General features: G+C 37.0%; 1 protein-coding gene across 4 annotated transcripts; it reads left to right on the top strand.

The window, feature by feature from the left end:
- The first annotated feature begins 28 nt into the window (after window positions 1-28).
- On the top strand, window positions 29-12,222 carry MS3_00003866 (uncharacterized protein). Of its 4 annotated transcripts, XM_051211732.1 has the most exons (9): window positions 29-97; window positions 131-271; window positions 2,013-2,222; window positions 4,797-4,855; window positions 4,899-4,954; window positions 4,989-5,057; window positions 5,106-5,171; window positions 6,731-6,870; window positions 11,928-12,222. In XM_051211732.1, exons 1-9 carry the CDS (start codon window positions 78-80, stop codon window positions 12,088-12,090), a joined length of 924 nt encoding a protein of 307 aa, XP_051071828.1. In that variant the 5' UTR covers window positions 29-77; the 3' UTR covers window positions 12,091-12,222. The 4 variants fall into 4 exon arrangements, with proteins under 4 accessions (XP_051071828.1, XP_051071829.1, XP_051071831.1 ...); XM_051211735.1 differs by having other exon boundaries at window positions 57-97; window positions 4,797-4,954; XM_051211734.1 differs by having other exon boundaries at window positions 57-97; window positions 4,797-4,925.
- Window positions 12,223-12,227: the final 5 nt, after the last annotated feature.

Raw genomic sequence — 12,227 nt, forward strand, 5'->3', positions numbered from 1 at the left:
CGATCGATTCCATCACAAAAATATTGGCCAGTGAAGAGCCACCTTGAAGGAATGTTAAATTTTTCAAGGTTGAGTAAATGTGTGGCAGGACGGCTTGGTAATATGTAGTTTTAGTTTGAATTACATTTAGTGCTTTGGAACCGAGCACGATATGTGCCAAATGTCAGCTTAATCTTCGTAACAACAAAGAAATAGGGCAACCTAACTGGCACAATGCTCCTGGTGGTCAAAAGTATAATCCGTCATATAATATATCTCCAGGATCATTCACGTATGTTTGTTCCTCGCTTAACATTCTCAAAGCTAATATGATGAGGTTTGGGTTTACTGTGCATATTTTGGATGAATTTATCGCTGTCTAACTCATATATTACAATTCGTATCATTTATTAAAATAGCTTGCATTGATATTATATAGCGGATATCTGCACTGTAAGGAGGACACATCCTTTAGAAGCTAATGATAACTTTAGTTAGCTGTATGGCGGTATTCAGTGAAGCTCTGTTGGTTTAATGATAGTGATTAGTTCTATGAAGATTCGTATATGTATTCACATCTGATTCTGTACATCATGATGTTTTATGAGAGAATTCGGTCAAACTTCCAGCAAATATTGTGAAGTTGTTATAAAGTTCTACACAAGCCTGTGAGAAACTATGCTTAAGTAACATTTTATTCAGGTACATAAAGTAATCGTTTTATCTCTAAAAATTTGTACGCGAATATGTCCCCTAAAAATTCCAGACAAATTTTCCCTGTAAGAATATTTTTCATAGAAATTTATCTGAAAAGGCCTCTTTTTAAAAACTTCGATGAAGGTCTATTTTTCTTCCAGGATTATCCATCCACATTAACTTAAGATCTTGTGTATACCGTTATATTTTGATAGTATAACAATTACCAAAAACTATGCAACAATATGAATCTCGTTGTCTTCAACGTAACGAAAAATACTCCTATTAAAGAGATTAGTCAAAATAAACTGACTGTTACTCATAATAAACAATGTTAACCCATTAGTTACACATGAGCAAGTGTGGAAGTAAATGTTAAGGCTTCCGTATTTGATTCTGTGGTACTCTAAACAGGAAAGCATAAAGATGGTTCAAGTAGTTGTGAAGGTAGCCGAACATCTTTAAATTTCATGAAAAGTAATAGCTACAATATACAATGACATGGTGCAATAAAAAACTTACATCTGTATTGTTAACATCGTTACGTTTTTGAAAAAAATGTCTCACATTTATGTGTGGGTAATAGTATATGTATAACATTAAAAATACACTATTATACTCACTATGTTTACTTCTGAAATCTCGTCTGTTTAATCTGTCCATCTAGTCGTGGAAAGATATTTGTTTTGTAGAATGTGAAATCTTTTCAAGATTCCTTTCTTTCAAATTTTGACTGGCTAGTGTGGATGTTAGTGTACGTCAAACTTAGCACTTGTTCCTAGAAGTGTGAATTCCGCCGCATGTTTGTGCTTCATTATGAAGAATACTACATGTTTTTAAGGTTTCTTGGCATAGTTGTTCATTTTAATCGGTCGTTGTTTCATGAGATTCGAGTTTAGATAATCAGCCACACTGCAATAGGCTAACATATTTGCAAATTATATTTCCATACTGCCGCATATATTAAAATGACAATGATTTGTATAGCTAAGAAACAGTTTAATAGATTGTTGCTAGTATCAAAGTTGATGTTTGGATTTTTAGAGCTCACCAAACGATAAGTGGTTGGATATAGTTCTCTGCATTTATCACAGTCATCTCCAAGGAAATCATGATATGAAACTATAACCTACCTCAATGTTCTGTCATTTTACACTTAGTTAGACACCAGTTGTCATATGGACCATTGTTCAAATTACTTGCTGTTCGTTAAAAATACAGCTGTTCATTCGTGAACGACTTAATACGGACTACCATCAACGTGTTACTTTGATGGAGTTTGACTGACAACCATCCTCACACAAAAATACTATTTCATATTTTTTAATCTTATTTAGACCAGTTCTAGTTTCAAACCAGTTCACTGATACAAAGGATAAAGGCCATTCACTTCAGGTGATGCGTTGGGGTTTAATACCTGCGTTTATTCATGGGGACTCGACTTCCACTTTTCACACATTCAACGCTCGTATCGAATCATTATTAGATAAACGCTCTTACAAGTGTTCACTGCAAGAAGGCAAACGATGTGTAGTTGTGGTTCAAGGGTAAGTCATATCCCATCCTGCCTGCCACTAATACTGATTAACTTAAAGTTTAGCTAAAAACGGTAGAACTCTGTAAATACGTATTAATTGGTACAATAGGCTGTAAGATATGCTATCAAGAAGGTTAACTGTGATGTATTCACCCGTAATTTGTTGGATAGTTTGAAAGTCAAATCGTCAGTTGTCAATTGTCCGAGCCATCTAACCACCCCTCTATTTTGGTAGAAGGATACGTCTTTAGAAGGTCAAATCGCATAGTCTGAATTAGTCATCGATTGTATATCAGTTGCATTTACTCAAGATTTTTTTACGAATTACTGCCTGCCACGCAATAAGGATGTATATAAAATATAAGCATACCTGTGATTAAATTTATAGAGAACGGACCAACGTATTTTCTGTCATGAGAAATTCAGTTCATGGGTTTCAAAACGAAAAATGATGATCAGAACCAACGATTCCTATTTTGATTGGTTGCTACTAAAGAACTAAACAAAAACTTGGAATTCTGTTAGTTTAATATTTTCATATTAGAACTATTAATCAAATCTAATTAGCTTTTACGTATCAGAAATAAAGTGATTCATATATATATATATATATATATATATATATATATATATATATATATATATATATATATATATATATATATATATATTTATATATATATATATAGTGAGATAGAAAACCTAATTAGGCAGTTAGTAGGATGAAATACTGCATTCAGACGATAGCTGGTCAGGTACTTTGTAGTTTAGATAGATTTAAGCTATGGCAGTTGAATCTGTCTGTCATACTTGTAAAACAAGAACCCGTTATTTGGGAAGGTATTTAGTCATAGTCATAATCAATCTGCTTTCCGCCATTACTTCGATATATCTCATTCCTTCACGCTTATTTAGTAATTTTTATCTATTTCAATATCACATATAATTTGTTCCTCAATTTTCACAACTTCTGTAATTATTTTCCAAAATGTAGCCACACTACTTTAATTTGTTTATTTACAAGTCAGGGTAATCGTTTATTCACCCCAACTGAAAATAGGAAACTGTTCATTGTTAAATTATACTCATACACCTATTTTTTTCGATAAGGAAATATTTAATTGTTATAAAGATACTGGCCCTAAATTACAGACTCCACACTGTCTGGTCATTGTATATGTTCACAACTACCTGCTAAGGTGATTAAGCGATTACTCAATTTTTATTGATAATGCTGAAGTCTTATTGGTAACGGAAACCGCAAGTGCTTTTTCTCCTCTTCCGATATTTGGTGTGACTCTTGCCCTTTTTCGGTTGGTTGCTTCTACGTTTAGTTCGCCATGCTTTAGTCACTACAAACTAAATTGTACTCCTTCAATTTGTTTTGCCTGAATACCAAGTTTTTCCCATACTTCCCGTATTAATGGCTAATTTTTGAAGTATTGTGTGCCAGCTACCATCATCGGGTCCGCAATAAAACCTTCTGTATTAGAATGGACCAATCATTCAAATCGCAATTATCGTGAACCAACTGGAAATCATTATTATAAATATTTAAAACATGGTATATCGGCATAATGCTGTCTGACTTCTAGTTATTACAATCTGTTTCCTTTGGTAATACAACTTCTCGTCTAAAAGTCTTTAACTCGGTTCTGTTCTTACACTAAAATTATGGCTCATCGATTATCTTATTGTTGTGTTAACTAAGCATTTCAATCATCTTCCTGTCTAAAGCATCACCTGGATTACGTGGAGATGAAAAGTAAGTTTTAAGGAAACCGCCCCCAAATGCCCTGGTACGGCCGAGAGTGGGGAGAGTCCGCTCTCCCTCTCGAAATGCTCTCACACGGCCACGCGTATATAGCTTCTGCCAGGGAAGTCCTACTCACTGCCTTCTCGTGGCGGGGGTGTTGTTCACGAAAATGGGAGGACGAAAAGCGAATGTCTGGCGCTTTAACCGGATTCCAAACCAATGGTGCACATGGGCTCCAGTATCCTGCGGGAACAAGTGGCGTATGAACCAATCGTTGGTCACCGGCTACCATGGGACTGCATCTCCTTACAATGTTCCACTGCCTTGTGGATCAGACCTTCTGGTCGAAGGCTCGGGGTGTGCCCCCCTAAGAAAACCACCTGTTTCGGTCTGGGCATCCGGGCAGTAATACAGCCCTCACACATATCGAATGAGATTTGTGTGGCGCATATGTATTTGGTGCCTCCTTGTACCAATATCAATGTGTTAAAATAAATAATTTAAGGAAACAAGTAAATATCAAGTGATCAACCATAAAATTTACAATAATCTGTGACATCATCTAAGGCTTTTTTGACCCCCATTTCAGAGTTTATGAATTTATATTGTATACCTTTCATGAACAATACAGACTAAAACTACTTATAGCTAGTTCTGTTAACCAGAAGTCACTTATTTTCTTTTTCATATTTTAGAAAGGCTTTATTCATAATTTTATTATTTGTAAATAAAATGTGCTAATGTTATAATAGTTTGTTTTAATCACTTACTTACCTCTATCCTATCTAAATTCAACTCTTATTACATAGAACTACTAATTCTTTTCAGATTTTATGAATGGAAAGTTGGAATCAAGAAAAAACAACCATTTTATTTTTGTCCTTCAGGTAATCATACTAATATTTTTTAGATCTCTACTTATGCTTGAAGATCCTGACAAATTGCTTATGATGGCAGGTTTGTTTGCTCATAATTATGAGAAACAGGTAATTACTCGATGTGTTAAACTTGTTTGTGTAGATGTATTCATATACCATAATAACCACAAGTTCAAAGGGCATCATGGCAGATGTGCATTCAAGAATGCCTGTATGTTTCATACTACATCATAATTCTGTAATTTTATTCTGATTAAAGATCATTTTAGATAACGATGATGATATTTATGAGTGGCTGGATCCCGCTGAATCCAATTATAAACAAGTATAGTTCAACAAAATTAGGATTTCTATACTTTTCAGTCTTATTTTTTAAATGGATAAAATAATGACCGTTACTTTCATTTTGTGTATATTGTTGTGTAGTGTGTTAAACTAAAGGATATTTTTTAAGAACTGAAGTTAACTTTATGAAATCAGTTTTATCCTAAAGATTATTGAAACGATTACTTTTGCCACTCTTGAGTTTTAATTTGATGTAGGCGGCCAAAATTTAAGAAGAAACACTAAAACTGATAATCGTAAACAGTCATTAAGACAATACTTAAGCAACGTTGTTTGATCTTCGATTATATAACTTTTAGTCGCTACAGAAACTACATTCTGAATCCGGTGTTTTTTTAGAACATTTAACTTCAGAAGCTGAAAACATCCTTCTACAACTATCAGTTTAGAATTTCTTTTAAAACAAATTACCTAATCACTCAAAAATTTGTCTAGATAACTAAGCTACCGGTAATAAAAAGAGAGCGGTATTAGGAATTGAAAAACAGAAACCTTTTATTGGTCAGTGCTTTACATTGATGTACTCTCAAACCGTCTAATAATCTCAAGTTCGTTGACATATTGTATAGAACTGAGTTTAAATTAGTCAAAAATGTGAAGTGTTCGGCATTCATTTCCATTGAATCTATAAGTCGTATATACGAAGGAAAAGCGATATAAATTTAACTACCACTTTCGAAGTATTTGAACTCAAGAGTTTTCACCACTTGAATATCTTATTCTCATAAGATATACAGTGTAACATTTTATTTATTGCAGTGTTATAACTTTCACTAATTGGAACAAATTATAACATTCTAATCACTCAGTGTTTAATAAAGCTATTACTGTTACAGTTATCACCCAATAGCTTGGTTGGTGGGTATTTGATTAGTTTGCTCTTATTCTTAAACCTGTTGGCAAGTTTGTTAGTTCCTATCGACTGAGAAAGTGATATTTTCCTTGTAATCAATTCAGTTTATTATTGATTATGATGACAATCAGCTAGAGAATTTCCGAAAACCAAAGGAATCTAAAAAGCTCTTTGATCCTAGTTTAAAACTCTTTAATAATGCGCGCCTACGTTTTGAACTAGTGTGAACAAATTAATCGAATGAATTGATGATTCACTACATTCGTTAAATATCCTAAATATTTATTAGCAAACTGTAACTCATAAATATCTACACAAAACTTTGTATGATTGCTAGAGATGATGCAGCTACCCAACGATCCTTAGTTATCAGTCTGTCATCGTAATCATTGTTATTATACTTAGCCAATTCATACATAAAAAGCATAGTTGGATTCTGTCTCAATTGAAGTGAGTCAAGAAGTTTATTTCTCTTAAATGGCCTTGTGGGTAGATCTTTGATCACGTAATATCAAATTACTATGATTTCTATACTTTAAATATGAAGATAGAATCATGTTTACGGAAAACAATTCAACTACTAATCATGTTAAAGAACGCATTCTTTCTTATATTTCCCTATTCTATTGCAAAAATCTCTTTTGTGATTAGCTTCCACGTAATGAATAAGTAAACTATAATTTCAGGCATATCAATTTCTCACCGATCTTGCAGACAATCTGGACAATGTGTCTGTCATTAAATATCCCGTTACATCTCAGGTCAACAATTCCACGTATAACGAGCCTAACTGTATTAGACCGATTAGTGAAGAAGAAGAACACAAGTGAGTTAAAATATTTTAAAAATATGTATACACATGAAGGAGTTCCAGTGCTATATTACTATTAACTCACTTCACTATTTTTGAATACTTTGTAATCGATTATTCTTGTTGGGACAAGTAATCTTACTTTTTGTTAGTAGCTAACAGATGACCTATTTTGATGATGTCATCTAAGAATCGTCTAAAATCTATTTATTTTCGCGGTTATGAAGGATTTTACTCGTCTCACGCGGGAAAAAGCATAAAGGTCACTCTCAAAAACATAATTTCGTTACAATTTAAGGGTTCCGTATAACGTGCTCCTTCACTGTTGACAGTAATCAGCATTATTGATAATACTTCATGAAGCGTACAGCTAAGCTAAGTTAAAAAAAACTGCAATCCAAAATAAGATGTTTTTTACATGATCTATAAGGTTTAGTTCTGAGGTCGGACAGAAGTCTGGCACATAGGGCTGTTATCTTTTCAAAATTATACAAACTAGCATACTTGCCTAAATGATCAATTTAAGCATTTCTAAAAATCTGCCATATATATATATATACGCAAGCAGTGTGAAATAGAATTTTTACTAAACACATTTTCGTTGTATTTCACAAAGTCAATAACTTAGTCAGTCAGTCAGTCAGCTACAACGTAGGACCAGGCACATATATGCATCGGTCCAGGTTGCCATACCTCATTAGCACAGCAAGATGAACACCGGATTCATAGGAGTAGTTAATCCAGTGGTGGTAATATATAGGAGAAAGATTGTATATAAGGATATAGTATAGGAGGAAAGAATTAGTTAGTAGAAAGAAAGATATGAAGTGATTTTAATCTCTTAGTTTAAGGGAAGACAGGGAGTGTATACACCGACGCCATTGTGATCGATTCTGAGCCATGTCACCAAGAGTCTCCAACCATTGGTTACGAAACTCACGAAGACCCCAACCAAGTAGTCTGCATCTACCAACATGGCTCAGACTAGAGGTTAGTGTCTTCAAGCACTGATGCCACGTTTTGGTTTGACCGCCCCTAATTTTCTTCCAACTATCTCTAACACCGGTTAGCATTGTACGTCGTGGTAATCGGTGTTCAGGCGTACGTAACACGTGCCCAACCATCTCAGCCGATGAAGATTAACAACCTCATCAACTGATTTACCATCATCCCCTAATACCCTGCGTCTAACCTCACTATTACTTACCCGATGATCCCAGCAGACGCCAGCAATATTTCTAAGGGATCTGTGGTCAAATATTAGTAGCTTACGAATATTTTCTACTCTTAATGGCCACGTTTCGCAGCCGTAAAGTAAAACACAACGAACGAGCTTTTCGAATTCGTGCTGAGATTCGTCAGACACCAACCCATTAGGGCTGATCAGACTTCCAAGATAAGTGAAGTTGCCAACGCGTTCGACTACTTCACTCCCTATCCTTAGTTCAGGTGTTGATGCAGGCCAGTCCTGAAGTAACAACTTGCATTTAGAGGGGGAGAAGCGCATTCCAAACATCCTGGCATTCTTGCTCAGTGTTATCAAAAGACTGCATTTTATCAGTATCTTCACCAAACAGGACTATATCATCTGCGTATTCTAAGTCGATAAGTAGACCTCCTGGTGGAAGGAGATCAATACCCGAGAATTCAGTCGACAAGAATGTAATTTCCATCAGTAGGTCTGTGAAGTTGAATAAAAATAGAGGCAGTGGATAGCCTCGACGGACACCACTTGAGATTGCAAAAGTAGATGACAGTTCGCCATGAGCCCTGACTCGACTAGTAGTGTTCGAGTAAAAAGCCTTTACAAGGTTTATGTACTTCTGAGGTACGCCTTTCAATGACAGACACTGCCACAGAATCTCGCGGTCTACCGAGTCAAATGCTGCTTTTAAGTCAAGAAAGACCACCGTTGTCGGACGCCGATAAGTATGCCTGTGTTCTAGAACCTGACGAATGGTGAATATGTGGTCGATGCAGCCACGACCAGGTCTGAAGCCAGCTTGATTCTCTCGTGTTTGCAGTTCACGAGTCTTAGTTAGGCGTCTGATAATTATCGAAGCTAGTATTTTAGATATTATATTAGTTAAACTAATCCCTCTGTGGTTGTCACAGGATGATTTTGACCCTTTCTTATATATTGGGACGATAAGTGATTGTGACCAGTTAGATGGGATAACGTCTAACTCCCAGATCTTAGCTAAAATATTAGTCAACCTAATCGCTAAAATTGAACCGCCATCCTTAAAGACTTCTGGAGCCAATCCATCTGCCCTTCCTCGTTTCAGATTAACTATAGCCCTTTGAACTTCAGCAGGAGTCGGGGGACCTACTTCAATGTTCCATTCACACTGTCTGGGAATGGAGGGTAGTTATAGAGTAGCTGAAGGCCAGTTGAACTGTTCTCTAAAATGTTCCGCCCATCGTTCTAAACGTCTGGACTGGAAGCAGATGAGAGTATCGTCTTTCTCCAAAATAATCTGACTTACACTTGACTTATTAATCCCAGTTTCTTTTATTAGTCTGTAAAGTTGTCTTGTGTTCCCTATAGTCGCCGCCTTTTCCATCTCTTTTGCTTTCATTGCCCACCACTGCTCACGGTCGTTTCTTAGACTTTTTCTTAACCTAGATCTAATTTGTTGTCGCTCTTCATCATGTTCGGAACCTGATGGGACGAGTTTGCGAGAATCCATCAGTGTCATAGACCTTGAAGAAATCCACTGGTTCTTTGTAACTCTGTGGTTTAAATCACTGACAGATGTCATTGCTGTTTCCACAGCTGTTTGTATATCTTTCCAAGCAACATCTGGGTCAGCCTCATTTTCAGAACTACCTAAGTGTGACCTCAGTTGTTCCTGGAACCTACTTTTGGTTTTCTCGTTACTCAACTCAGTTCTATTGGGTCTTTTTACTGTGGCTTTTTGCGTCCAGCGAGGCGCAAGCAGATGCGTGCCCGTATTAGGGCGTGGTCGGAGTCCAAGCAGGTACTCCAGAATGAGCGACAATCTTCTACCGACCCTCTCCAACGATGACTGATGGCAATATGGTCTATTTGAGTCCATCGTTGGTTTAGTGTAGGGGGTCGCCATGTTAGACGATGTCTCTCCTTATGCTTAAAATTTGTGTTTGCTAAAAATAAGCGATTGTCTGAGCACAGTTGCAGCAGACGGTCACCATTATCTGTTCGCTGTGCCGGAATGCTAAAATATCCACCTAAATGCCTTTCTGTTTGGTTTAAGCTACCTATCTGAGCATTAAAGTCACCCCTATGAGTAATATGTCTGAGCGTTTAGCTTTCTGAAGAAGTTCAGAAAGCTTTCTGTAAAATTCATCTTTCACATCATCTGAGCTGCAGTCAGTTGGAGCGTAGGCAGAAACGACGAAAAGGCAACGACGTGTATCCCTATCCTTCCGAATTCTTACGGAGCCGTTTAGCCGAACAGCACATAGACGACTGTTGACGGGAATCCACTCTAACAGTGCTTGTTCCGCCCTCGTGCTTAATGCTATCCCTACTCCTGCCAGTCCACGAGAGCTAGCCGTCGGGTCGCCAGATACATGGAGGGTGTATCTCGTTGGCTCTCCGTTTTGCCGAGGTGAGGTCAAGTGAATGACCACACTGGGATCCTGTGTGCGTGTTTTGGAGACAGCATACATCAATGATACGAGATTCTAGGGTCCTAGCTAAGGAAGCCTGCTAACCGATTTGACATAGGATGCGTACGTTGAGGGGTCCAATGTGTAGTTTGGAGCGAGGTTTCAGTAGATCTGGGACAGTGTTTTGAGCACTAGAATCGTTGGCTATGGTGACACTTGAGGGGGAAGCCGAAAAAGGAAGTTTAGAAGTGAAAGTTGATGTAGGAGGAATAATAGGAAGTGAAGAAGGAGGTTGATTATGAATACAGTGGTCTTGAGTGCTGGTAGAGGTATGAGGGCGGTTATCACTTCCCGGTTGCCCACACCGTGGAAGGGTTGTTCTGGAGGTACCTGAAAAGGAAATTGGATTAGAGGTGGTCTTAGTGACCTGGGAGCGTGACCGCGGTGCCCAAGGGACAACTGCTTGAGGTCGGTCAAACACGACCTTTTTATGGGTAATTTTCGTGTTAGCTCCGTACTTGTTGAGACCTTACCGCCGGAGACGGATATCCGTGGGTAAGGCGAGGTGTGCATTTTTAGGGCCGACCGTTTCTAACCCCACCCCTCCTTGTGGGAAAGCAGCATCGCTGCCATGCTGGTTGTCTGAAGGAAACACCTTACTGCTGTCACACCTCTGTACAGTCAGCAGTACAACTTCGCCTTCGGACCTTGGGTTTAACTTGAAGCTCTTTTGAAATTGGTCTATGGTTGTAAATAGAAGAAAGGCAGTTGATTCTTCAGTAAGTAAACAGAAGTATTATCGTAATATTCAAACTATTGTTATTATTGTTGTTGCAGTCAACATTAATTATTCAATTTTTCAGAAAAGTAATTCCCTTTCTATTTCGTTGAGTTAATTCTGATATTTTTTCCCTATCAGAAATAACCACTGACTACCCCGACGTGCGATATTTTATGGTGTGGGTGTAGGTTGGAAGAAAGCCAGGGGCGGCCAGGCTAAAACATGGCACAAATCCATGAAGTCACTGACAAGTGGGCTGAGCCACGTTGATAGGTGTAGTCTACCTGGTTGGGGTCCGCTAGATGACAACAACCGATGGTTAGACCCTGAATGACACGGCTCAAAATCGTTTTCAATGGCGCAGGTGTACCCACTCTTTGCGTTCTCCCGAATTTTAATCTTCCGAGTTCTTCATGTCCCTTTTTTCTCTTTCCAAATTTATTTCACTGGATTATACTCCTTGAATAATATCTTCAAACCCTAATTTTCCCGATTACTGCTTATACTCTTATTACCTCTACCACTACGGGATTCGAATCGACAATTGTATCTCTGTGCTAATGTAGTGTGGCAACTCGAACTGATGTACGTGCGTACGAAGTTCTACGTTGTTACTGACTGACTGATCAGAAATAAAACAACAAATTTAATTCAGTGTGATTTTTTCTTTTATTTTCCACTTCTTATTTTACAGGAAAATGACTAAATCTTATGGTAGCTCAAATATAATGATGCAATTTCTTAAGCGTTCAAATAAAGATAGTACTTGTGATCAAACAAATCCTGGCAACAATTCTAGTTATGATGTTTCACACAAGAATATTGATGCAATAAAAAAAGAGGAAGCAAATCAATAGAATATACATATACATTTATATTTCCTTTATTTTTAATCAATAGAAAATTTTCATTACTAAGCATTTATTAAATTTCAGATTAAAATTTTGGCACATAATATAATATAAATAATCTTGTTTTCGAAAAGAAAAGTTGT

The sequence above is a fragment of the Schistosoma haematobium genome, chromosome ZW (genome assembly GCF_000699445.3).
Source record: "Schistosoma haematobium chromosome ZW, whole genome shotgun sequence".
In the NCBI taxonomy this organism is placed as follows: domain Eukaryota; kingdom Metazoa; phylum Platyhelminthes; class Trematoda; order Strigeidida; family Schistosomatidae; genus Schistosoma; species Schistosoma haematobium.

What these genes read in the sequence shown, in the direction of transcription:
- MS3_00003866 (XM_051211732.1), top strand. Translation starts at nt 78, where the DNA reads ATGTGTGGCAGGACGGCTTG. An exon ending in TGTGTAGTTGTGGTTCAAGG is followed by an intron (nt 2,223 to 4,796) that starts GTAAGTCATATC and finishes AATTCTTTTCAG; the next exon opens with ATTTTATGAATGGAAAGTTG. An exon ending in CTGAATCCAATTATAAACAA is followed by an intron (nt 5,172 to 6,730) that starts GTATAGTTCAAC and finishes CTATAATTTCAG; the next exon opens with GCATATCAATTTCTCACCGA.